Genomic DNA, 25,924 nt, shown 5'->3' with positions numbered 1-25,924 from the left:
GAATCAGGGTGGCCTGTGTGCAAGGCAAGTCCAGTACCCTCTGTACCCCCTGGCCCACTGATTCCAATGATTTTCTTCTGTTTAGGAAGCAAAGTCATTAGCCAAGAGCGTGGATAGATTTTTTAAAAGAAAAGGAATGGAGATTCAGAGAGGGATTATGAGCTGGGCAGAGGGTATTTAAAAGTAAGTAGAGAAGCCAGTGGAAGATACAGTTAGGCCCTCCAGGCGCTCGGTAGACCGCGTCCGTTTCCTTGGAGACCCAGACAAGAAAACAAGCTTCCAGTCTCCTTGGAAGTTTGGGTGGCCTAGGTGACCGCGGAGTTTACACTGGCCCGGAAGCTGCAGAGGCCAAGGAGAGAGGCAGGGTGCCCCGGACTCACGACGCACGAAGCTTCTACTGTCTCCAATGCCGCACACCTCTCTGAAGTAGGTGAAAAAGGAGCATCGAGGAGAGGCAACTGCACATGCGTGCCTCTGTCCCCCGGGGCCCTTAAGATCCTCTTTGCACGGTTGTTCCCAGCGTCTGGGCCACGCCCCCTCCCGTCCAACTGTCCCTTAGGCCCGCCTCTACGGCGTGTCCTCTGATACCCACATCTGCATCTCTCAGCATCTCCTCTAGCTGGAAGGGAAAAAAAAATAACTTCCCAGCATCCCCAATCCCAAAGGGATGCAGGTGAGAAACTGGCAAACCCCAGAATCCAAGTTTCATGCAGAAGTTTATTTCCCAGTTATGATAGAAGTGGATATTTGTGGATCTTTGTCAGGAGGAGGTCATGTTTCCCCACCACTCTTCGCTTTCAAGTTCAAGACTCCAAGCCTCTTCCGCGTTTCTTGCTTGCATCCCTTTGGGATTGGGGATGACGGAAGTTTTTTCTTTTGCCCAACTGTTTTCAGAACTAACAACTCTAAAACTCACTCCGTAAGCCTCAAGTTCCAGAATCTAGTAAGTCGGAGGGATATGGGGAACTTGGGTGGTGGGATGGGGGGGTTGATACATTGCTCCTGCCCACCTTAGCTGGACCCTCACCTGTCCCGGTGATATGTCTGGAGACCTGAATACCTCACTCAGTGGAATTACACGTGGGTATCCTGGGGCAAGTCTCCCAGCCTCAGTTTTCTTGACACTTTATCTGTTTTGCTGCTCCCTGATCGCTATTTCACTTTCCTCCTGGGTCTTTTCCAGGCCTTCTGTTGCTCAGTTCTTAGCACCTCATAGCCTGACGGTGCTTAGTCAATTTGGGCTGGCTGATAAAAAACACGATCGTAACATTTTTGGAGCGCTTATCACATGCTTTATAAAAATCTCAGGGGATTCCCCCTGCCAACCCAGGAGGTGGGTTATATTATTAAATCCAGCTTGCAGTTGAGACAGTTGAGAGGTCAAAGCATTTAAAGTGCTTGTCCAGGGTAATAGCTAATCTGTGAGGGAGGATGTTAGGTTTTGAATCCACCAGGCTGTGTGTGACTGTGTTATGTCTGGTAGGACCGTATCCTCTGGCAACAGTTCAGGCAGAAAGCCAAAGCATCTCTGACTCTGCCTCCAGTCCTGCAAACCAGCAGCCCCAGGACCACCAGGATGCCTTCCAGTGATTCTCAGTCAGGTGGGCAGAGACATCTGGGAGCTGGTGTGGGCGTCAGGGACAGAATAGAGTGATCCCTCTTGACCCCTGGTGACACCATGTGTGTTTGGGTGGGGGGAATGGAAAACCCCAGATTCCAAGTTTCATGCAGAAATTTATTTCCCAGTTATGGAAGTGTATGTTTCTGGGTCTGTCAGGAGGAGGAAACTTTTCCCATCAGTCATTCAGGGATCCAGGCTGCTTCAATCTTGCTCTCTGACATTTTGTAAAGTCTATTTTTAGGGGTGGGGGAGGGGCACACCTAATGGTGCTTAGAATATATTTCTGGCTCTGGGCTGAGGGATCATTCCTGGTGGGGCTCAGGGGGAGCCGTACAGGGTGCTGGCGATCCAACCCAAGTCGGCCACATGCAAAGCAAGCATCCTATCCACTCTGACCCCTTAACTTTTTTTTTTCTTTTTGGTTCACACCCGGCGATGCACAGAGGTTACTCCTGGCTCATGCACCCAGGAATCACTCCTGGTGGTGCTCGGGGGACCAGAAGGGATGCTGGGAATTGAACCCGGGTTGGCCGCATGCAAGGCAAACGCCCTACCTGCTGTGCTATTGCTCCAGTTCCTTAACATTCCTTTTAATAACAACATTTCTGTGGTACTCTTTTATTATCCAGAAACAAATTTCATGGGGTAATATAGCCTACCTATGAAATCACTATAAAAATAGTCAACTGAAGGGCCGAAGGGAGAGCTCAAAGGGCTGGAGCTAATGTTTTGCAGGCCCGAGCTCCAGCTTGGTTTCTCAGCATCTCACGGTACCCCAGCACCAGTGGGTACTTGCCTTGTGTGAGGCTGGCCACAGTTCAGATCTCAAGCACTGAGTATGGTGCCCCGAGCATTGCTGTGGGTGGTCCCCAAATAGACAGACACACAGACAATCTTAATGCCTTAGTTGCTACATGGATATTTTGACATCTGTGCTCAGAAAGGCCTGCACTAGAGAAATGTGATAACCAAAAGCTCATTGGGACAGTGGCAAATGCAGGGATGGCAACGGGGACTCAGGTATAGAGAAGAATTTCTCATTACAGCCTTGATGGGAAGTGGTGCTCATGTCTTGATCTCAACAGAACAAAGCACAGTCTTCCCATGATGGTAGCAGCTTTCCTAGAAAACGGTGTTCCAGTAAAACCCCACAACATGCCTTTGTGTTCATGAGTAAAACAGACAGATTCTGGGGACAGGTCGTTTTTTTTTGGTTGTTGTTTTTTTGTGGGAATTACCCGACTCTGTGCCTCAGGGGCCCTATTCTGTGCTGGTAGTTAAACCAGTGTTGAGGCCGCAGCCACATGCTAAGCAAGTGTCTTTATCTTATTTATTTGCTTGTTTTTGGTTTTGGTCCATACGCTAAGGACTTCCCCTGGCTCTGAGCTCACTCTTGGTAAGACTTGGAGGACCACATGGGGTGCCGGGTGTCAAACCTGGGTGACTAGATGTAAGACAAGTGCCCTACCCGCTGTCTTTCTTGGCCCCATGCTTGTAGATTTTTTGGGGGGGTTACACCCAGCCATGCACAGGGGTTACTCCTGGCTTTGCACTCAGAAGTTACTCCTGGCGGTGCTCAGGGATCCATATGGGATGCTGGGAATCGAACCCGGGTCAGCCGTGTGCAAGGCAAACGCTTTACCCGCTGTACTATCACTCCAGCCCCCACACCTGTAGGTTTTTACTCTCCGCATCCACTCATGTCAGCAAGGCCCGGTGGGGATCGGAGCCTTTACCTTTACCCAGCTCCACGGAGGCAGAGCAAATTGGCAGGGAGTGGGGCTCTTTGGCATCCACTCCCCATGCTGATTTGGCATGTCAGTGTTCCCTGGCACACAGCTGTACTTACATTCCCCACTTGGAGGTGATGAGGTGATGCGAGCTAGTGCCCAGCCTTCTTTCACCGGAAGGTCTCAGCAGGGCCACGGGCAGAGCTGAACTGCTGCTCTCCCCATCTGCAGAGCCAGGCTGAGCCAAGCCCCCGCTCTTGCCGCGGGCTGAGCACCGGCAGCTTGGTGCTGCATTGCAGCAGGACACCGAGCGCTAAAAAAAGAGGAAATAGGATCCGGTGAGATGTTGTAAAACCGTCAGGATACGAACACAATCACTCATCGGACGGAGGAGGAGGAGGACCAGAACATGAAGGAGAACAGATGGAGAATAAGGCCTCTGAAGGCCTCCGATAAGACCTAAATAAATGGAGAGACACGCTATGTTCATGGCTTGGAAAACTCAATGTAGTAAATATGTTCGTTCCTCCTCGCTCATCTGTATGCTAATGCAATTCCTATAAAAATACCTCTTGGGTGGGAGAGATGGTACAGTGGGCGAGGCACTTGCCTTGCATATAGCTCACTTGAGGTCAGTCCCTAGCATCTCACATTATGCCCCAGCACCTCCAAGAGTGATCCCTAAACAGAGAGCCAGGAGTAAGCTCTGAGCCCTCTGGGTGTGACACCCCCCACACCCACAAACAAACAAAAATTCTGGGCTTGAGGTGCATACTTTACCCTGGTTCTTGCCTCAGTACCACGTGGCCCTTCCATGGTGGCACCACGTGTGACCCTGAAGGCCTCCAAGAACTGTTGAGGTGGCCTGAGCAGCCCATATCCTCAATCCCTAGCTTTGAATTTTGTCCTAGCTGGGCCAAAATCATCAGGAGTAGTCCTGGGTCCCCCCCAAGCTTTGCTTAGAAGACACCCCCCCCAAAAAATATCCCAGGAAGGCTTTTAGATAGATACAGACAAGGTTATTCAAAATTTGATGTAGAAGGGCTGAAGAGATAGTAGAGCAGGCAGCCACTTGACTTGCTTGTGGTTGACCTGGATTCGACCCCCAGCATCCCATATGGTGCCCTGAGCCCTGCCAGTGCTGATCCCTGACAGAAGAGCCAGGAGTAAGGCCTGAGTATCACTGGGCATAGCCCCAAAATGAAAAAAAAAAACCCCAAACACATCACTAAAAAATTTTGGTTTGGTTTTGGGGCCATACACTATATCCTGATGGTGCTCAGGGATCACTCCTGGAGAGGATTAGGGGACCACGTAGGGTACTGGAGATCAAACCTGGGTCTGTAGCACGTAAGAAAAGTGCCTTATCCAGTGTAGTATCTCTACAGCCCCCATTTTTGTTCTGGGACACACCCAATGATGCTAAGGACTTACTTCTGGCTCTGTGCTAAGGGATCACTCCTGGCAGGGCTTGGGGGACCATATGGGGTACCAGGATTGAATCTGGGTTGCCTGCATCAAGACGAGTGCCCTGCCTGCTGTGTTATCTCTTTGATCCCTATTTCTTTCTTTTTTTCTTGCTTTTTGGGTCACACCCAGCGATGCTCAGGGGTTACTCCTGGCGGTGCTTGGGAGACCATATGGGATGCTGGGGATTGAACCTGGGTCTGCCATGTGCAAGGCAAACGCCCTATCCATTGTACTGTCGCTCCAGCCCCAGTGTTTTTTGTTTTGTTTTGTTTGCGTCACACCCGGCAATGCTCAGGGGTTGCTCCTGGCTCTGCACTCAGGAATCACTCCCGGCCGCCGCTCGGGGGACCACATGGGATGCTGGGAATCGAACCCGGGTTGGCCGCGTGCATTCAAACACCCCACCCGCTGTGCTATTGCTCCAGCCCCCTCCAGCCCCAGTGTTGCCCCCATTTCTTAAAACTCTGTGTGACCCTGAATTTATCTCAAAATAAGTTTAATTAAAAAAAGATAGCTAATTAGCTACTATTAATAATGAAAATAAGTACTTCTTATTAGAGCTACAAATAATCCTAAATTGTTTACGTTTGACTTACAAATCTTAGGGTTTTTATAATAACTTGTAAGGAATATTTTGGAACTTGGTTAATTAAAGTTCCCTAAGCCTCTCAAACACATTAATACATTTAATATAGTTTCATTTTAAAATAGTTAACTTGTCTGATTAAGAAAAACTATCGAGTATTTAAATAATTCTTGTTAATCTAATAAAGTTCTAAACCTGGGTGCTCTTAATGTTCTTTTACAAGTTTTGGAAATTCATACACATTTAATAAGAGTGGCTTTAACCTTTCCACTTATTTATGTATGTATTTACTTATTTTTGAGTTTTGAGCACACCTGGTGGTGTTCAGGGCTTACTCATGGTTCTGGCGGGGCTCGTGGACTTCATGCAGTTTCAGGGACGGAACCTGGGTTAGGTCTTCGTAGAGCAAGCGCCTTAACCCTTCTATTATTTCTCCAGTCTTCAGCCTTTCCATTTCAGAGAAATCTAAATCAACCTCATCCACATATTTAAAACTAGAATCACAGATGAATCGATGAATCATGTCTCTTAATATAATTAAATACCATATATACAGGCATTTCATAAATGTAACAGAATTATTTTGTCATCTTTATACTAATACCAAAATCTCTCAAGGCTAAGGACATTAGTGCATTAAAAAAGAATCCTTGGCTCTCAGCCACTGCCCACTCTGGGGTATGCTGTGGAGCCCCAGCATGCTGGTCTAAATAAACCCTGTTTTTACTCCTGCAAAAAAAAAAAAAAAAAAAAAAGAATCCTTTACTAGGGCTGGGGAGATGGTTTACCAATACACATGCTTCGAGTATTGAATGTTTTTTTTTTTCGGGGCCATACCTGATTGTCTAGTGGTGTTCAGAGTTTACTACTGACTCCGCATTCAGGAATCACTGCTGGTGGTGCTCAGGGAACCACATGGGATGCAGGGTATTAAACCTGGGTTGTCCCTGTGCAAGGAAAGCACCCTCCTGCTTTGCTGTCGCTTTGGCCCCTGCTTTGGGTATTGGAGTCCTGAGTTCCATCGCTGGCGCTGATGAAACAATTTGTTCCCTGAGTACTGACTGCCAGGAGAGACCCTTAGGACATGGTGTGTGGAACTACTTCCCAAATACACACACGCACACGCACACTCATACACAAACAGAATACACACATTTGCACACACACACATACACAAACAGATACACACACGCACATACACACACACACACAAGCAGGATAAGGCTATTTTATTTTAGGCCTGCATCTGGCAACGTGCAGTGTTTACTCCTGGCTCAGCACTCAGGGATCACTCCTTTGAGACTCACGAACCATATGGGGTGCTGGGGATCAGATCTGGGTCAGCCACGTGCAAGGCAAGCACTCTACCTGCTGTACTATCTCTTTGGTCCCCAAATGCAATTTCATATATAAGTCAGGGTACAAATAGCAGCAGCTTTCTGGGCCATTTGCCTTATGCAGGTGCAAACCTTCTAAGAATATGCCTTTCAATTGCTTCATTTAGATCTGAATTGTTTCCATTTACTTTTTGCTTGCATTTGGCCCACATCTAGTGGTGCCCAGGGCTTACTTCTGGCTCTGCTTAGGGACCCACTGACAAGACAGCCAAAGTGGGCCTTCCTGACTCGGGTCGCGTTGAGACTGGGTGCCTGACCATCTTCCTCGCTGCTCCTTCTTTCCCTTCTGCCCACACTCAAGCTCAATCTCCCCCAGCCCCCCTTCTCTCTCTACTCTCAGATGGGTGTGTCTTGTCTCCCAGGTTCCTAAGGTGTTGAATTTGTAACCCTGGGCACAGGGTGGGGTGGGGGGTAGCACGGTAGCACTATCGGCCCATTGTTTATCGATTTGCTTAAGCGGGCACCAGGAACGTCTCCATTGTGAGGCTTGTTGTTACTGTTTTTGACATATCGAATACGCCAGGGGGAGCTTGCCAGGCTCTGCCATGTGGGCAGGATATTCTCCGTAGGGCTCTCCAAGGGGGATGGAGGGATGGAACCCGGGTTGGCCCGGTGCAAGGAAAACGCCCTACCCGCTGTGCTATTGCTCCAGCCCAGGGGAGGGGGGAATCTCCTATGAAGTTTGAGTTCCCTGGGACCATCCACCAGGCCTGGGCTGGATCTCACTCTCTTTGCTTTTTCCCTTCCCCTAGGGTTGTATTTCAAGCCCACTAAGTGGATAACAAGGACTCAACAGGAAATAAACAGAGAGAAATTGGAAGTGATAAAGATGCAAAGCAAATTCCGTTTAATTCGGGTATGAGGCACATCGTTTTACAGGCCCGGGGGTGCCAAAAGGGGTAGGGAACTGGGATGGAGCAGGGGTGGGTGGTTGTGGATCTGGCAATGGTCTATACTAGGTGCCTCTCAAGTGTCATATATTTCCTACGCATAGAGATGCTGTGGATCTACTTATTGTCATCCCTAATTTACCGATGGGGAAAAATTTGGGTGCAGAGAGAGAAATGACTTGTACCAGGTTACACAAGCAGGAAAATGATGGCACCGAAGATGGAAGCCAGTTAATGTTTGCCATTGTGTTTAAGACTCAGGAAAATGATCAGAATCGTTTTAAAAGAATAACTCATTGCATTAAGAATACAGTCTAGTAGATTGTTCATTTTTAAAACTTCCTGTAAAATACTATTTCATAGAATACAGTGTACCTGGAAGTGAGGCTTAGCAGCTATTTTAGAAAATGAATTTTCTCACCATCCATTGTTTTTTATGACTTCTGGTATTATCTGAACAATGCTTCAAAGATCTGAAGGATCTTTGAAGAGAGGTCTTTAGCGTCCATTATAGATATCTATACACACACTATAAATACCACAAACTACTACAGAAGAATTCTGAACTTCTTCAAGAAAGTTTTTAATAACCCAGTGAACAATGACTACTATATAAAGAGAAAGGGAAATGTATTTGCTTGGAAGCTTTTTTATTCTCATTTTTGCAACCTGGGTTTTGCTAACGTGGGTTAGAGACTGTCCCTGTATTCTTAAAGGAGAAACTCTCATTTCTGATGTTATTTTTGATTCTTGCTTTCCAGTGGTTTCTGTGTTTTTGCTTGACGCTGAATATGAGCATGCCAATTTGACTTTAAAACCTATGCTCTTTTTTCTTTTTTTCTTTTTGGCTTTTTGGGTCACAGCCTTTATGCTCAGGGTGGTTCTGGAGGTGGGGATCGAACCTGGCTCAGCCGGGTGCAAGAGGAATGCTCTCCCCACTGTGCTATCTTTCTGGCCCCTATAACCTAAGCTCTTAATACGGTCTCTTTGAGGGCTGGAGTGATAGTACAGTGGGAAGGGCACTTGCCTTGCACATGGCCCACCCGGGTTCAATCTTTGGCATCCCATATGGTTCCCTGAGCACTGCCAGGAGTGATCCCTGAGTGCAAAACTAGGAGACAGTCTTGAGCCACACTAGGTGGGCTTCCAAAACAGAACAAAAAGCAAAATACTGTTCCTTGGAATCATTCATTTATTGAATAGATCAGCTTCTTCTTCTTTTTTTTTTTTGGTGCCAGGGATTGAAACTAGGGTCTCAACCTTCTTCTAGGCATATGTTTTACCACTGAACAATGCCCCCAGTCGACAAATATTTATAGCCTACCTGATTTATGCCAGCCCTGCTCTAAGTGTGAGTGTTCTCTCATGATGAGGCCTCTGAACTTAGTAGGGAGTTTTTATTCTTCTGTGGACACAGAAAAATCAGTATATTGTTTGTTTGGTGGTGGCAGTGGGAGCCCTGAGGCATAAGGATGTGTCACTGGCAAATCTGAGGAGTAGCTGGGATTAAAAAAAAAAATATATATATATATATTATTTTTGAGTCACCGTCAGATACATAGTTACACAGCTGGCCATGGCCGGGTTTCAGTCATACAGTGTGCTAGGACTGTTTTGGATAAACTGGTCAGGGAAGATCACTAAGGTGGTGACCTCAGAAGGACAATTGTTTGAGGCAGAGGAACTGCAAGTGCAAAGGCCCTGAGGTCTGTGATGAGGGGAATGGGGAATAGGTAGTGGACAGTTGTTGTGATCCATGACTGGACTCTGGTTTAGTTTGTGTGTAACTGGGCCACACCCAGTGGTGCTGGGGGCTATTCCCTATGTCCAGTGCGGAGGCTACTCTTGGGGACCCTTGAGGGGGGCACGTAGAACGCAGGCCTCTCATATTCAAAGCATGTGCTCCAGCCTCTAGTTTTTGTGTGTCTCTCATTTTTATTTTCTTTTTGTGCCATTTGTGGTGATTAGGACTTGCTTCTCTCTGTGCCCAAGGATCACTTATAGAGGGACCCTATGGGGTGCAAAGGATTGGGCTGACCCTGTGCAAAAGCAAGCTCCTGTATGCTGTTCTGTGTCTCCAGCCTTCGGTCTTTGTGGTTTTGTTTTGTTTTGGGGCCACACCAGAAGTGCTCAGGAGTTAATCTGGCTGTGCACTCAGGAATTACTCCTGGTGGTGCTTGGGAAACCCTATGGGATGCGGTGGATTGAACCGAGGTTGGCCACATGCAAGGCAAGTGCCCTACCTCCTACTGGACTCTCTCTCCAGCCCCATGTACTCAGGGTTTACTTCTGGCAGGCTCAGGGGGACCAATGGGGTGCCAGATAGCGAGCCCACGTTGGCTGTCTGCAAGGCAGGCACCCTATCCTCTGTACAATCACTTTGGTCCCACCTTTGTGTTTCTATGCTTAGCTTTTTTTCTTTTTCTTATTTTTTTGCTTTTTGGGTCACACCCGACGATGCACAGGGGTTACTCCTGGCTCATGCACTCAGGAGTTACTCCTGGCAGTTTTCGGGAGACCATATGGGATGCTGGGAATTGAACCTGGGTCAGCTGCATGCAAGGCAAACACCCTACCCACTGTGCTATCGCTCCAGCCCCATCTATGCCTTGCTTTTATTAGAGTCTTTGGGTTGTTGAACTGTGGGATCGGGCCAACAGAGGGAGAGAGCAGAAACTACCTGGTCAGTTTAAGGATTTTATATTTTGTGGGGGTTCTTCTAAGCGGTGCTTAAGAAACCCAGGGGTCCTTCCTGGAGACTTCCAAGCATGCCGGTCAACAGTTCAGAGTAGGGGCCTGAGGGTGTGGTGCTGTTAGGGTTCTGCGGTGTTAGGGATGACCAGGGTCGCCCTGGCCCTGGCAGTGCTCGAGGGTGCCCAGGGATGCACCCAGCAATGCTTTGGGGGAGGGTATGTGCGTAAGGGATCAAACCACCATTGACCGCGCACAAGGCATGAGTCTTAACCCTGTACTATCTTTCCAGCCCCCACTTGGTTTGTTCTGGAAAACCAAATAGGATTCTCTCACTTAAGACAATGATTTTACAATCTGCAGCTCTTGAGTGAGGGCCGGGTGTGCCAGGCACTATCCAGGCACTGGGACGTGCCTGGAGCCTGGCATACACCGTGTATGCTCACGCTTTGGAGGGGAAGCATAGAGTTGATGGATTCCAGGAACACCATATCATTTATTCTCCATTCCCGTGTGTGGAGCACCAGACACAGGCCCTGCTGATGAGACAGGCCAGTGTCTCTGCCCTTTTTCTTGGCTGTGACATCCTGGTAAGGGAAGGAGACCGGGACCAATATAACCAGGAAAATGTCTGCGTGCCGGGAGGTGATAAGCCCTAACAGAAGAGGAAATTGGGTATAGGGGGCTGGCGGGAGCAATAGTAAAACTGGTCGGGTGCTTGCCTTGCATGCAGCTGACCCGGGTTCTATCCCTGGCATCCCTTGTGGTCCCTCCCCTGAGCGCCACCAGGAGTGATTCCTGAGTGCAAAGCCAGGACTAACTCCTGAGCATTGCTGGGTGTGGTCCCAAAACAAAAACAAACAAACAAACAAAAAAAAAACGAACAAAAATGTTGGGAAATGGGGAGACATCCACTGCAGTTATGCAATGAAAACTTGGAATTGGGTCCAGGAAGGACATGGTGGGCTTTCTCTATTTGTGTCAGTGCCAGGGAAGGGCCTTTTATGGCACACAGAGCATGTGTCCTCAGACCCTTGGGACAGTGTGCAATCCAGAAAAGGATGGAGCTGTGCCAACGCTGGCTTCCTGGACCCACGCCTTGGAGATGGCCCTTGTCAGGCTCCTTGGTGGCTGGGCCTGTTTGGAGATATTCTGGTCTGGCGAGGTGGAGGCAGGACAGTCGAGCGGTTAGCAGCCCAGACTGACCAGGTCAGCAGTTCTGGTCCGTGTGACCTTGGCTGGTTTCTGAATCTCTGAATCTTCTGCTTCTGTAAAAGGGGGCCGATAATAGTGTTTGGCAAGGCTGCGCGTGCAGTGTTACGTGAGCGCAGTGCTGGGCACAGGATAAGCATCTCACTTTTGCATGTAGGCACATCTCTCTTAGTTTTGGGGCCACACCTGGCTGTGCTTAGGGCTTACTCCTGTCTCTGTGCTATAGGATTACTTTTGATGGGGATTCTGGGCTTGAGCTGACTGTGTGCAAGGCAGTTGCCCTACCCACTGTCCTGGCTCTTCAAGCCCTGGGCCCACATGTTGGTGCTCAGGGGCTACTCCTGAGTTGGTGCTTGGGGGTTGTTCCTGGCAGTGTTTAGGATTACAGGGGATTGAACCTGGGCCTCCTGACTGCAATTATATGCTCTGCCCGTTGAACGATCTCTTTATCCCAGACTCTTTTCAGTTATCAATTTTATTTTTGTTTTGGGGGCCACACCCATCTGTGCTCAGGGCTTACTTCTTCTTTGCCCTCAAGGGATCACTCCTGACCATGCTTGGGGACCTATACATGATGCCAGAGATCAAATCCAGGTTGGCCGTTTGCAAGGGAATTGCCCTACCTGCTGTAGTATTGCTCTAGTCCCTCAATGATTAATTTACTGAGGCAGCAACAGTTCACGAGTGTGTAAATGGTGGGGCTGGGGATATAGCTCAGTGTAGTATAAAACAATGGGCTCAGAGTTCCTAGGATTGAACTGGGTTGGCAGCGTGCAAGGCTAGTGCCCTACCTGCTGTCATGTTCTCCAGCCCAGAAAGTATCACTATTTAAAAAATATCTTTTTTTTTTTTTTTTTTGCTCTTGGGTTATTTCCGGGCTGGAGCAATAGCACAGCGGTAGGGCGTTTGCCTTACAAGCAGCCAACATGGTCGACCTGAGTTCGATTCCTCCACCCCTCTCGGAAAGCCCGGCAAGCTACTGAGAGTATCTCGCCCGCACGGCAGAGCCTGGCAAGCTACCCGTGACGTATTCGATATGCCAAACACAGTAACAAGTCTCACAATGGAGACGTTACTGGGCCCGCTCGAGCAAATCGATGAACAACGGGAGGACCGTGACCGTGACTGGGTTATTTCCAGATCTTAGAAAGGAATATAAGTGAAATGACTTCTCCCCTCCTCTCCCTTTCTTTCCACTCCCTTCCCCTCCCTTCCGCTCCACTTTTCAACTCTCTCTTCGCAGAGTCTGGCAAACTCCCCGTGGCGTACCCAATATGCCAAATACCAGTAACAATAATGGGTCTCATTCTCCTAACCCTGAAAGAGCCTTGAATGTGGCACTTTTTAGAGTCTAAGGGCTAGGACGAAGGAGACGTTACTGGTGCCTGCTCGAGGCAATCGATGAACAACAGGATGATCATGATTGTGATTGCGATCCTTTCCTCTTTCTCCTTTCCTGGTTCTTTTTTTCCTTTTTCTTGGTCTCCCGGTGCAGGCCTGATTTTTTTTTTTTCTTTTTGAGTCACATCCAGCAATACTCAGGATTACTCCTGATTCTGCACTCAGGAATTACTCCTGGCAGTGCTCAGGGGACCATATGGGATGCCAGGGAATGAACTCAGGTTGGCTGCGTGCAAGGCAAACCCCTCGTTGCTCTAGTGCCATGGCCTGATGTACTTTGGCCTGGGGGTTATGGTACTGGAGAACACCAGGACCACATTGGTTGGTGCTGGGGATTGAACTTGGGACATTGCGCATGTGAGAGCATTCTTTCCCAATTTGAGCTCTCTCCTGGACCCTGCTTTTTACTTTCTTATTTAGTTTTTGTCTGGGGGGGGCACACCTGGTGGTGCTAAGGGTGACTCAGCCTGGGGCCCAGGTCACTCTCAGCCGTGTTTGGGGGATCCTGTGATGCTGTGTGTCCTAGGAGCCATTTCCCTGGCCCCTGACTTATTTTGTATGTACAGGCTATGGGAGGCAGGCAAAAGTAGTTTCTGGCAGCAGGTAGGGAGGAAGTAGAGTTCACTCTGAGTCTGCTACCAGGCCTGAGGGCACAGGGCGAGGGATGCACTGCCTCCAAGTGGCTGGAGGGTGAATGGCGGGGCCGGGATGGTGAATGGGGGACCTGGATGGTGAATCGCTGAACCTGGATGGTGATGTGTGTGGTTTTGGATGGTGAATCATGGAGCTGGATGGTGAATGTGGGGAATCTCAGGGTCTGGATGTAAATCATGGGGGCTGGAAGGCAAATGAGCTTGCTCAGGTTCCCTGCAGTGACAAAGCTGGAATTTGAGCCGAGCCCTCAAAAGCATGCCTTCATCACTCTGTCAGCTTCAGCCTTGCCTTGCAGTTCTCAGGCCAATCATCAGTCCCTTGATTCAGTGTACGGGAAAGGTAGGTGTCCTCGTCAGAAGCCTGCCTTCTTGTTCTGCCTCCACTTGCTGTGTGATTTTGGGGAAGGCACTTAACCTCTCTGAGTTTCCACCTGTCAGTTAAGTAGAGGAAGCCAACAGAGGACTGTTTGTTGGTGACCAAGGCTGGTGCCCTGTGCTCGGGGAGGCTCCCAGCCGGGCACACGGAGGCCCTAAGCAGTGGTTATTCTTATTGTCGATTCCACGTACTTGTCAGGGGTGCCCTTTCGCAAGTCACTTGATCCCTTAGCTCCAGAGAAGAAAATAAGAGTATTCAGCTGAGCTGACTCCTGAGACCTGGTTGTGAGGTTGGGATATTATTCCCTCTGCTTCTTCTTCCTTTTTTTTTTGGGGGGGGGGGTTACATCCAGCTGTGCTCAGGGGTCACTCCTGGCAATGCTCGGGGGACCATATGGGATTCCTTGCATCAAACCCGGGTCAGCCATGTGTAAGGCAAGTGCCCTATGCTGCCTGTGGCTTTGGCCCTCTTTCATGGCTTTGGGCTGGGGGGTGAGGGCTTTGGGCCACACCCTGCAGACTCTCTGCTCAGCTGTGACACCTGGTGGTGCTCATGAGACCATGTGGTGCTGGGCAATGGAGCAGGAGTCAGACCCTTGCAAAGCAAGCACCTTACCCCTGTCCTGACCCTCGGGCGGCGGCTCCCCGTCACAGGTGGCCCATCTCTTCTGTCACTTCTAGCCGGCCTGGAGCATTCCATTCTCACCGTCCTGGTTCATTGAATCTAGGACGGCTGTTGCTACAGATAAAGGCACAGCTTTATTTGCTCACACTGATAAACACCTTTATTTACCCCCAAATAGCTTTAGATAATTAAGTTGTGAAGCGCTGTCCATTGCAAGGTGCATCCCCGCCTCGGAGGTGTGGAAGACGGGGAAATGGACCTTGGGAGATGGGTGAAATCAAGAGTTGGCCCGCAGACAAAGGGGGCCCGCCGGCTCGCCGGGCCGCAGTTACCGGCGGGGGCCGCCAGGGGGCGGGTGTGAGGCACCAGGGCTCGGTCCCGGGGCAGCCGGACGGGCCGCGGCCCGGCTGGGCCCCGCGGCGCCCGCCCTCACCCCGCGCTCCGCCCGCAGTCGCTGCTCCGGAACCGGCGGGCCACGCTCTTCGAGTTCCGCAACCACGAGCACCTGCTCGCCACGCTCAGCCAGGACCTGGTGAACAAGATCCGGGATCTGGACGACAGCTCGGCCCGGAAAGTGCAGGCGTTGCTACAGCAGCAGAAAACCCTCTCGGTGAGACCCCCAGGCTCCGCCCCGCCTCGCCCCCCGCCTCTGCCAGCCCCGGCCTGGCCGGCCTGCACCGCACTGCCTCGGAGTGGCTTCGTGCTGAATAGCATCTTGTCTTCGCTCATGCAACTTTCTTTCTTTCTTTCTTTCTTTCTTTCTTTCTTTCTTTCTTTCTTTCTTTCTTTCTTTCTTTCTTTCTTTCTTTCTTTCTTTCTTTCCTCCTTCCTTTCTTCCCTCCTTCCTTCCTTCCTTTCTTCCCTCCTTCCTTCCTTCCTTCCTTCCTTCCTTCCTTCCTTCCTTCCTTCCTTCCATCCTTTCTTCCCTCCCTCTTTCCCTCCCTCCCTCCCTCCCTCCCTCTCTCCCTTCCCTCCCTCCTTCCCTCCTTCTGTCCTTCCTTCTTCCCTCCCTCTCTCCCTCCCTCCTTCTTCTCTCCTTTCATACACGGCGGTGCTCAGGGATCACTCCTAGAGGGGAACCTTATGTTTGGGCCCCTGTGTTTACATATTCTAAAATTTCGTTTTATCTGTTTTGGGGCCACACCCGGCGGTATTCTGGGGTTACTCCTGGCTCTGCATTCAGGAAGAATCTCTGATGCCCAGGATGGAACCTGGGTCGGCCAGGCTCCCTCCCCTCTGTACTATCTCTCAACGCCTTTACTTATTATTTCTTTTAAAGGAAAGAGGATTAGAACTGAGATGTAGAGAGTGGATGGAGGGAGGCCAGCTAGGCCTTCCCTTGTAGTGGCACGATGCGCAGGAAACAGTCACTTGCACTGACGAACACAGCCGTGTGGTACTTCAGACAGGAGGAGAGGAGAAACAGAAAAAGATGGAGACCAGGGCATCCTCGTGAGGCCCGTGGGGGGAGAAACCTGTGCAGTTTGGGTGAGAGGGGGGCTAGGAGCTGATGCCTGGGGGTGAGCTGGGGCCAGAGTCACAGGTGGGGGGGAGGAAAGGGGAAAGTTTGCCTGGGGAGTGGTGCGTTTGGCGCGGGGTACGGGTCCGAGGGCAGCTGATGATCCTCATTGCCCACCCCCAGACTTTGTGCTTGGTGGGTAGCAGCAGGGGCTGGGCGTGAGCGGACCCTTCCATCCCACAGACGATCATCGATGTCTTGGAATACGTGCATAAGAAGAAGCTGCAGGATCTGAAGAGTGAGGTGCAGGAATGGGAGGAGAAGGAGGACCTGAAGGTGCACAGTAAGCATGTGCGCCCCCTGGGCCTGGGCGGAGCCAGCGACGAGCCCTCACCCTCTGCCTGGCCCCTCATCTCCCTTCTTAGGCAGATGCCCTCTTGTTTTTGTTTGTTTGTTTGGGGGCCACATCTCGTGGTGTGCTGGGGACAGGCGGCATGCGGTGCCAGGGATCGAATCCAGGCCTGTGAATCCTGCGCTCCGGCCGTTGGAGTCCCATCCCTGGTCCGGTGCCGTTGTTGGGATGCGGAGCGCCTAGCTTCCCCGTGGTGTGCTTTGCATTTCCGATTCTGTGTGTCATTTCACGCACCTGTAAGGCGGGTCCGCTTCTCCCATTTCACCCACGAGGAAACTGAGGCCACAGGGGATAAGTCCCTGCTCAAGGTGCTGGGAACCAGAATCCTGCCTAAGCTCGCCTCGACTTCCTGCTGAGGTGCTTCTGAGATTTGTGGCCGGGCCCCGGGTGTCCTGGCCTCCAGCCCTTCACCTGACCATCCTGTGGGACAGACAAAGACCTCTTCTGGGGAGGGGCTGGGCTGTCAGGCAGCCTTAGATGTTGGGGAATGGGATGGTGGAATGGGAACCAGTATCGCGTGGTGTGTGTGTGTGTATGTGTGTGTATGTGTGTATATGTGTATGCATGTATGTATGTGTGTGTATGTGTGTATATGTGTATGCATGTATGTATGTGTGTGTATGCGTATGTGTGTATGTGTATGCATGCGTGTATGCGTATGTGTGTATGCATGTGTATGTGTGTATGCATGTGTGTATATGTGTGTATGTGTATGCATGTGTATGTGTATACATGTGTGTATGTGTATACGTGTGTATATGTGTGTGTATGCATGTGTATATGTGTATATGTGTGTATGTGTGTATTCATGTATGCGTGTGTGTGCATGTGTGTATGTGTGTGTACATGTATGTGTATGTAGGTGTATATATGCGTGTGTGTGTGCCCCAGGACAGCAGAGGGCGTGTGGGCGAGGCGTATGCAGCATAGTGATCTCCACCCCATTTGTTTTTCTCTTTCTTTCCCTGTGTTGCCTCTTCTTTTCATTTGGGGGTGAGGGTCATACCAGCAGCACTCAGGGTTTACTCCTGGCTCTACACTCAGGGATCACTCCTGGTGGGGGGGGTGGTCTAGGGTGACCATATGGGGTGTGGGGATCGAACCCAGGTTGGCCGCAGAATGCAAAGCAAGTGCCCTACCCACTGTGCTCTCCGGCTCCTGCTTTGACTCTTGCACCTCGGGGCTACAGGACTCTGGAGGGGCTTAACTCTCAGCCCCTCCTGTGGCCACGTTTGAGCCCAGAGCCCAAGAGATCCTTGCCTTCTGGTGACTGGGGGGCAGTCCTTCAGGGAGGGTCCTGAATCCTGGCTTTCAGGCCTGGAGAAGCAGATGGCTCAGCTAAAGGCCCAGATCCAGAGGATGCACGAGCAGGTGAACTTCCTGAGCACCTACATGGACCATGAGTACCCGGTCAAGTCCATCCAGATTGCCATGCTGGGGCGCCAGTTGCAGCAGCTGAAGGACAGTCATCAGGTACGTGGGTCCAGCCCCGCCCTTCCGGGCCCCCGAAAAGAGGCAGGGCTGGTGGCCCACACCCTTCTGCCGCCCCCCCAGGAGGAGCTGGAAGACCTCAGGGAGATGCAGAACAAGGTCCTGCAGTCTTTGTACGACCGGCTGCAGAGGAAGAGAGAAAACATTCTGCATTCGCTGGTGATGGTGAGGCGATCACCGCTGTGGTGGGGACCCAGCGCTGCTCCCCCCTGCGGCCCCTCAGTCTCTGGGTCCTGCTGCCCGGAAAGAGGCCCCTGGGTACCAGACTTCTCCTTTTATTCTAGAAAACCTTGTCTCCCCATCAAGAGGTTCTTCTCCAGAAGACCCGAGAAATCCAGGACTTGTTAAGATACAAGGAGAAGTTTGGAGATGTGAGTGGGCAAGGGGGGGAGTGTCTCGCTGTGTGGGGACAGAGGACCAGGTGGCCAGGACCTGTGGGGGGAGTCAGCTGGTCTGGACGTGGTGCTCAGTGGGTTGCCTGGGGACCGGCTTGGTGCCGGCTGAGGCCTTGCCTCTTCAAGCAGCATCCCTAGTCTTTTTTTTTTTTTTTTTTGCCACACTCAGCAGTGCTCAGGGGTCACTCCTGGCTCTGCACTCAAGGATCACTCCTGGAGGTGCTGGGGGACCATATGGGATGCTGAGGATCGAACCTGGGTCCAGTATGTGTAAGACAAGCACCCTCCCTGCTGTGCTAGCACTCTGGCCCCATCATCCGTAATCTTGAGACCCAGGAGTGACCCCACCAACCACCATCCATTCAGCTGTTATCTCCCATTGACCGTTTTGTTCCTCATGCTGACCATCAGGGTCCACACCTGTGCTGCTTCTCACCCTGCTCCCTCAGACAGCACTGAGTGTGGCTTCTATCACCCACTCTCGCCAACTCTTATCAGCAACCTGCGAGCCATTGCCACCTGACTCCATTCTCCAATGTTTTCTTCCTTCCTTCCTTCCTTCCTTCCTTCCTTCCTTCCTTCCTTCCTTCCTTTCCTCTCTTTCTCTCTCTTTCTTTCTTTCTTTCTTTCTTTCTTTCTTTCTTCCTTCCTTCCGGCTTTTGGGCTATACCTGATGGTGCTCAGGGCTTACTCCTGGCTCTGTGCTCAGGGATCACTCAGGGATCACTGTGAGCCTGACTTCCCTTCCTGGAGTCTCCACTGTCCTGACACCTAATTTCAGGCCATGCCCCTAAGCTGTATTTTTTTTTTTTTTGATGCACAGGGGTTACTCCTGGCTCATGCGCTCAGGAGTCACTCCTAGGGGTGCTCGGGGGACCATATGGGATTCTGGGAGTGGAATCTGGATCGGCCGCGTGCAAGGCAAACGCCCTTCCCGCTGTACTATCATTCCAGCCCTCAGCTGGAATGGTTTCTACTCAACCATTGTGTCCTTTTCTCCCTTTGCGGGGGACATGCGGCGTCTCACTGTCCCTCCCGGGGCCTCTCTCTCAGTACATCGCCCAGCTCGAGGAGAAGATGCCTGTACTAAGGGCCGAGGTGAAGCAGCTCCAGGAACACATCCTGGAGCCCCGGGAGGTTCTGTTCGCTGACATCCTGCTTCGGAGACCCAAGTACGTGATGGCAGAGCGAGCTCTGCTCCCGGCCCTCGAGTCTCGGGGGCAGTGGGTGTGCCTGGCAGAGCCTGCGTGGAGGGGATGGGCTGGGTGTGGACAGGGCCACTGGGCATCTCTGGGCCTCGGTTTCCCCTCTGGGCCTAGCAGGCCAAGGTTGGAACCTCCCGGACCCCTTCCTGTTCCCAGATCCTGGGTGTTGACCAAATGGGTACCATGCTGAGTGTCTGAGTGGCCCAGGAGATGGAGGTGGGTGAAGTGGTTGGTTCCGGGGAGGGACGACCAGGAGTCACCTTTGCAAGGAGAGGAGGGTGGCTTTGGGGTCCCAAAGGAAGAGTCTCTTCTGAGACCAGTTCTCTGCCTGCCCTCCCTGGGTAGGATGGGTTGGATGGGTTTTGGGGTCTGCCCAAAGGATTTTGCCCTTAATGCAGGCATCGTCTCCTCGAGCTGGGATGAGGGCATCTGAGCAGACAGGCCTCTCCCTGATGGCTTCAAAGGACCCCAGGACACTGCGATCTTCCCAGGCCCACCTTTTTTTAATTTTAATTTTATTTATTTATTTATTGAATCGCTGTGGGAAAAGTTACAAAGCTTTCAGGTTTAGGTCTCGGTCATGCAAATATCAATCACATTTCCCTTTACCAATACTTATTTTTCACCACGAAGAACCCCAATAAACCCCCACCCCCCACCCCCAATGCCTGTGGGGCAGATGAATTCTAGTTAACACTCTATCTACTTTGACTAGCTTCATTGTTTCGATAAAAGTTGCACCATTATTATTTAGACTTTACCCCCCCCTCAAATCAGCCGTGCTGAAAAAGCATTGTGAAATGATTTGCTTTCTACAGCTGGGTTCAAGGATTAAATGATGTAGCGCGGCCGCAGTAGCGGCCGCGCGGTTTTGGATTTCTGCTATTTTATTTATTAACCCTGGAAGTATTTCTACTGAGAGTTAGATAGTTAAGAGATTGGTTTCTATGCTTCTGGGGCCGTGGCTGTGCCGGAGAGCCGCTCGTGGGGGGCAACTGGTGACCTCGATAGGGCGTGAAGGACGGGCCCCAACGCCCCCTCCCCCGCCCCCCCTCCCGCGTCCCATGAGGTTTCGGTCGCGCCCCAACCCCCGGCTCAGACCTGCTCTCCACAAGGCTCCCATGCTGCCGCCATCTTTCTTTCCAGAGAGGAGAGGGCGGACTATTTTTATTTTTTTAAATTTTTATTAGTGGAACACCATGAGGTACAGTTGTAGACTTACAAATTTTTGTGCTTGGGACCAGGCCCACCTTGATTCGATTCCAACTGCCACATATGACCCTCTGAGCACCACCAGGTGTATTGGCTCTGAGCACAGAGCCAGGAGTAAGCCCCATGCACTGCTGGGTGTGACCCCAAAACCTAGTCAAACCAAAACAAAACAAAACTGTAAAGAGTAAGGGAGACATAGGCCAGATTCTGACTTTTATTCTGTTAAAGCTGATTTTGGTTTAATTTCCGGAGGGCTTCCCAAGCAAGGCTCAGTGGATCCAGGGGTCACTCCTGGAAATTCTGGGCTCGCCACACTGGACAGGGCAGTGCTTGGCCCAGTGATGTGATGTAGCCCAGGCCCAGCGCCCTCTGGTGGTGCTTGGCAGAGATGTGTGGTGCCAGGAGTGAGGAACTTGGCTTTTGCTCATGCAGGTGCGTGTTCCTGCCTTCTGAACTCCCTCTCCAGCCCGGAGAAAGGAGGATTTTATTCTATGTTGGTTTTCGAGCCACACCCAGCTGTGCTTGGGACTTCCTCCTGTTTCTCTGTGCTCAGGAGTCACTCCGGGTGGTGCTGGGTACCATACGGGATGCCGAGGATCCAACCCAGGTTTGCTGTGTGCAGAGCAAATGTCCTCCCCGCTGTACTATCCCGCCAGCCCCAGAAAGCTGATTTTAGAGAATGTAGCTTAAAGCTGTAAGTCTCTTGACTTCTGGATACCGGGATGCAGAATTTGGCGAGTGATGTTCCCTTGTCCTGGGGGAGAATGGCCCCTGGGAAGTGGCCCCTGGGGAGTGGTCCCTGACTTCCTGACTTTTGTACTGGGCTGGTGGGGGCCCTGCATCCAGGGACAGGAAAGGTGGGCCGGGGGAAGGATGCACATGCAGGTGGGAGGTAATAGCCGCATGCGGTGGCATGATCAAGCGGATTTACCTTTATCTCCGCGTGGACCTCGAGGCAGGTGGTTAAGGATGTGAGTGCAGATCCCACTTGGTCAGAAACTGGGATTGGTTGGGGTGGGACCTTGAGCCTTGACTGGGATTGGCTGGGATGGGACCTTGGGCCTTGGCCTGTGCAGCCTCCCCAACCCCCCGGTCCCCCTCCGTCGGAAAGTATAACATTCTTAATCTGGTATGATTTAGTAGATTCTTTTTCTGGGAGGTGGGGGGTTGAATTGGGTAACACCCAGCAGTGCTCAGGGGCTGCTTCCAGCTCTGTGCTTGGGGGTTGCTCCTGGCAGTGCTCAGGGACCACGTGGTACCTGGGATCAAATAAGGGTTGATCCGTGTGCAAGGCAAGTGATTTTATCCCTGGAGTGAAAACTCTTTTTTTTTTTTCTTTCTCGGGTCACACTTGGCGATGCACAGGGGTTACTCCTGGCTCATGCGCGCAGGAATTACTCCTGGCGATGCTCAGGGGACCATATGGGATGCAGGGAATCGAACCCGGGTTGGCCGCGTGCAAGGCAAACGCCCTACCCGCTGTGCTATCTCTCCAGCCCTGGAGTAAAAGCTCTTTAGCTCGGATTTAGTAGGAAATTTTTGGGGCTTGAGAATGTCTCCAAATGATTTCATCTATGTTTATGGGAACAATCCCAGACCACCCAAGCCATCTGCCAAATCCTACCGGACAGAACTCTACTTTTGCAGAGCAAGGGCCCTGTTTAGATGCTGTTCCCATCCCTTTCTGTTATTAGCACTGTAGTACTGTCCACCCATTGTTCATCGATTTGCTTGAGTGGGCACCAGTAACGTCTCCATTGTGAGACTTGTTGTTACTGTTTTTGGCATCTCGAATACGCCACGGGGAGTTTGCCAGGCTCTGCCGTGTGGGCAGGATACTCTCGGTAGCTTGCCAGGCTCTCCGAGAGGGATGGAGGAATCAACACGGGCCTGCCGCATGTAAGGCAAACGCCCTACCCACTGTGCTATAAAATTCTAAGACATAGAAAAGTAGAATATTGTGAAAGACCCACTTAGTTTTATAGGTTTAGAAGTTGCTGTGATTTCTTTTTTGGGGGGGCATGAATGAGTGGGCACACTTGGCAGTATTTAGGGCTACTCCTGGATCTGCACCATAGGGGGTACCAGGGATAGAATCGGGTCGGCCGTGTGCAAGGCCAGTGCCTTCCCCACTGGACCGTCTCTCTAGCCCCAGTTGCTGTGTTTGGGCCCTACTGGCCCGATCTCTCCCAGAAGCGTTAGGTGCAGGTATCCTGATATCACATCCCTAAGGGTTTCTGCGTGCAAAGCAGATTACAGCAGAAGAACCGAGAGGACTGGGGGGAGAGAGAGAGGTGAGATAGTAATCCTGCAGCCGTATCCCTGGGGGGGCGGGTGGCTGGGCGGGGAGCACCTTGCTGTCTTGTACCTGGATGGGACGCATGATGCCTGCCCCGACCAAGCCCTGTACTGTGCCTTAGTCACTCGAATCCTCTGCCACCTCGGAGGCAGGAGGCAGTACGGGTTGGGCAGAGGCCCTTGTGGGGCCCGTCACCCAGTGGACTGCTTGTGAAGCCATGCCGGCTGCAGGGACGGGGGTTCCGGGAGAAGCTGTGTGCTTACGTGACTGCCTCCAAGATTCTAACTCAGTCACCCTGACTCCAGGAGGGGTGTGTGGGCCTGTGCGACAGTGCAGTGGGTAAGGGTGTTTTTCTTGCAGGTGGCAGATCTAGGTTCAATCCCCGGCAACCTGTATGGTTCCCTGAACTTCACCAGGAGGGATCCCTGAGCACAGAGTTGGGAGTAAACCCAGAGCACTGCTGAGTGTGGCCTCCAAACCAATCTCTTGGCCCAAGCCCCTAAAAGAGTGTGTTTCTTGGGGAAGAGAGGTAGCTCAGAGGGTGAAGTGTGTGCCCTTCCCGTGAGATGCCCCACGGTGCCTTCTCATCCCGCAGGGCTGGGTCACCGCTTCACCTCCACCAGGTGCTGCCGGGCTGGTCCCAGCAGGGCCCACCCGGGCTGATCCTCCTCAGGAGTGGCTCGCAGCCCCCACTCTTTGTGAAGAAAAGAGAGGTCGGGGTGCAGGACCTCAGCCTCTGGGAATATGTTCCCTCGCAGTCCCCTCGCAGTCTCGGCCCTCCCATAGAGGAACTTCCATCTCGCCAAACCCGTTCCTGTTTCATTTTGATGTTTGTGGGTGTGTGCGTGTGTGTGCATGCGTATGTGAGTGCACTTGTGCTCGCATGCCGGGATGTGTGTGCTTGTGTGTGCATGTGAGTGTGTGCACACAGTTGGCTTTGAGTTTACAGGGAGTTTTGGACCGGAGCCGCTCCTCAGGTTGGCCATTCCTTAAGTCATGGCCAGTGTTCAGGAGGGTGGGGGCCCCCTGAGGGGGGCTGTGCTCCCTGCCTCTGCCCTGCTTGGCCTCTCACACCTGTCTCTCTTCTTCCCTCCAGGTGCACCCCAGATATGGATGTCATCCTTGACATCCCCGTGGAAGAAGTGCTCCCCTTCTAGGCGGTGTGCTCTGTGCCACTCTCAGCTGGAACTGAGCTCAAATCATCCGCGTCCAGGATTATGTCCCTCCCTCCCTCCCTCCCTCCCTCCCTTCCTTCGGTTCCCTCCTTCCCTTCCCTCCGTTCCCTCCCTCCCTCCTTTCCTCCCTTTACCTTCCTTCCTTCCTTCCTTCCTTCCTTCCTTCCTTCCTTCCTTCCTTCCTTTTCCTCTCTCTCCATTTTTCCCATCTCTCCGTTTCTCCTCTCCATCCTTTTCCTTCCTTCCCATTGATGTGGTTCCTTGTACTAATGGGAGTGCCCACCAAGGGGACCATTCCTTTTTGCCAATAAAACACAGTTTTTAAATTTGCTCTTGGCCAGTGTCTGGGAGTTCCCAGCAAGATCTTCTACTAGAAGTAGTAGTAGGAATACACTTTATCTTCGGAGAAGGGATGTGCATCTGTACTGTTTTGGGGGAGGCGCAAAACATATTAAATTGGGGCCAAAGAGATAGAACAGGGGTTAAGGTGCTTTTGCCTTGCATGTCACTGGCCTGGGTTTCATCTCTGATACCACACGTGTTCCCCCAAGCATCGGCAGCAGTGGCCGCTGAACACAAAGCCAGAACTAAGCCCTGAGCCCCGCTGGATGTGGCCCCCAAATCAAACCAACCAACCAATCAAAACTCCCGAAAACTTATCCTGTTGTGTCTGGGGATGTTGACCGAGCAGCAGAGCCCTGACCTTGCTGTCACGAGCCTGGGTAAAGTTACCCCCCAGCACTGCAGCCAGCAGAACTTCCTGAGTGGTGCTGGGGGGAGATCTGCTCAGTTCCTGTGGCACCTCGTCCCCAGTGGGTTTGTGTCAGGTGGAGGGACATTCCTTAGGTTTGAGACACTCGTGCACTCAGAGTACCTCACAGCTAGTGGCTGAGTCTGCTGCCTCTACCCCCAACTGCCTTTGGATATGAGCTCCAGCCCATAGTGTTGGGCACAGTTCCTTACTACAGACTCTTGTGGGGGACATAGGTGACACCTGGACCCCATTCAGGCCGGGACTCCAGACTCTGGTGTCCTTTAGGGTTTCCCCAACTGCAGGACTCTTAAGAGACCCTTGCTCTGGCTAGCAACTGCTTGGTGTGCAAGAATCAAAGGTCCAACTCTCTGGCCTATTGAGGGACCACTCTGAAAAGTTGTCCAGGAGGCCGGAGAGATAGCACAATGGGCAGGGCACTAGCACACTCCTCGAGCTAGCGTCCTACACGGCTCCTCAATCCCGGCCGGGAGTGATTCCTGAAAGCAGAGACAGGAGCAAGCCTTGAGCACCACCAGGTGTGGTTCCTCTCAAAAATAAGACTACTGGGGCTAGAGCAATAGTACAGCGGGTAGGGCGTTTGCCTTCCACGCAGCTGACCTAGGTTCGATTCCCAGCATCCCATATGGTCCCCCGAGCACCGCCAGGAGTAATTCCTGAGTGCATGAACCAGGAGTAACTCCTGTGCATCACTGGGTGTGACTCAAAAAGCAAAAAAAAAAAAAAAAGACTACTGTGGCGGGGGTGGGTGGGGGTTGGGGGGATGGTGGGTGTGGTCTTCTGAAGCATCCACTGAACGCATGCCTGGGTCTTCGTGTGCCTCTGCTATTCCCAGGTGGGTCTGCCCTGTGAG

At 51.6% G+C, this 25,924-nt stretch overlaps 1 protein-coding gene across 1 annotated transcript; it reads left to right on the top strand.

Moving 5' to 3' along the window:
• Positions 1-5,744: 5,744 nt before the first annotated feature.
• Positions 5,745-24,298, top strand: LOC130017173 (uncharacterized protein C20orf96-like). The gene is made up of 9 exons (XM_056107883.1): positions 5,745-5,796; positions 7,557-7,660; positions 15,103-15,261; positions 16,354-16,453; positions 17,838-17,995; positions 18,077-18,178; positions 18,298-18,384; positions 19,462-19,580; positions 24,221-24,298. The coding sequence occupies exons 1-9, from the start codon at positions 5,745-5,747 to the stop codon at positions 24,279-24,281; spliced, it is 942 nt and encodes a 313-aa protein (XP_055963858.1). The 3' UTR covers positions 24,282-24,298.
• The last annotated feature ends 1,626 nt before the right edge of the window (positions 24,299-25,924 follow it).

This window comes from Sorex fumeus, unplaced genomic scaffold (assembly GCF_029834395.1).
Source record: "Sorex fumeus unplaced genomic scaffold, SorFum_2.1 ptg000178l, whole genome shotgun sequence".
Classification (NCBI taxonomy): domain Eukaryota; kingdom Metazoa; phylum Chordata; class Mammalia; order Eulipotyphla; family Soricidae; genus Sorex; species Sorex fumeus.
The sequence above is the reverse complement of the archived record's forward strand: the minus strand, read 5'-3'. Positions and strand labels throughout refer to the sequence as shown.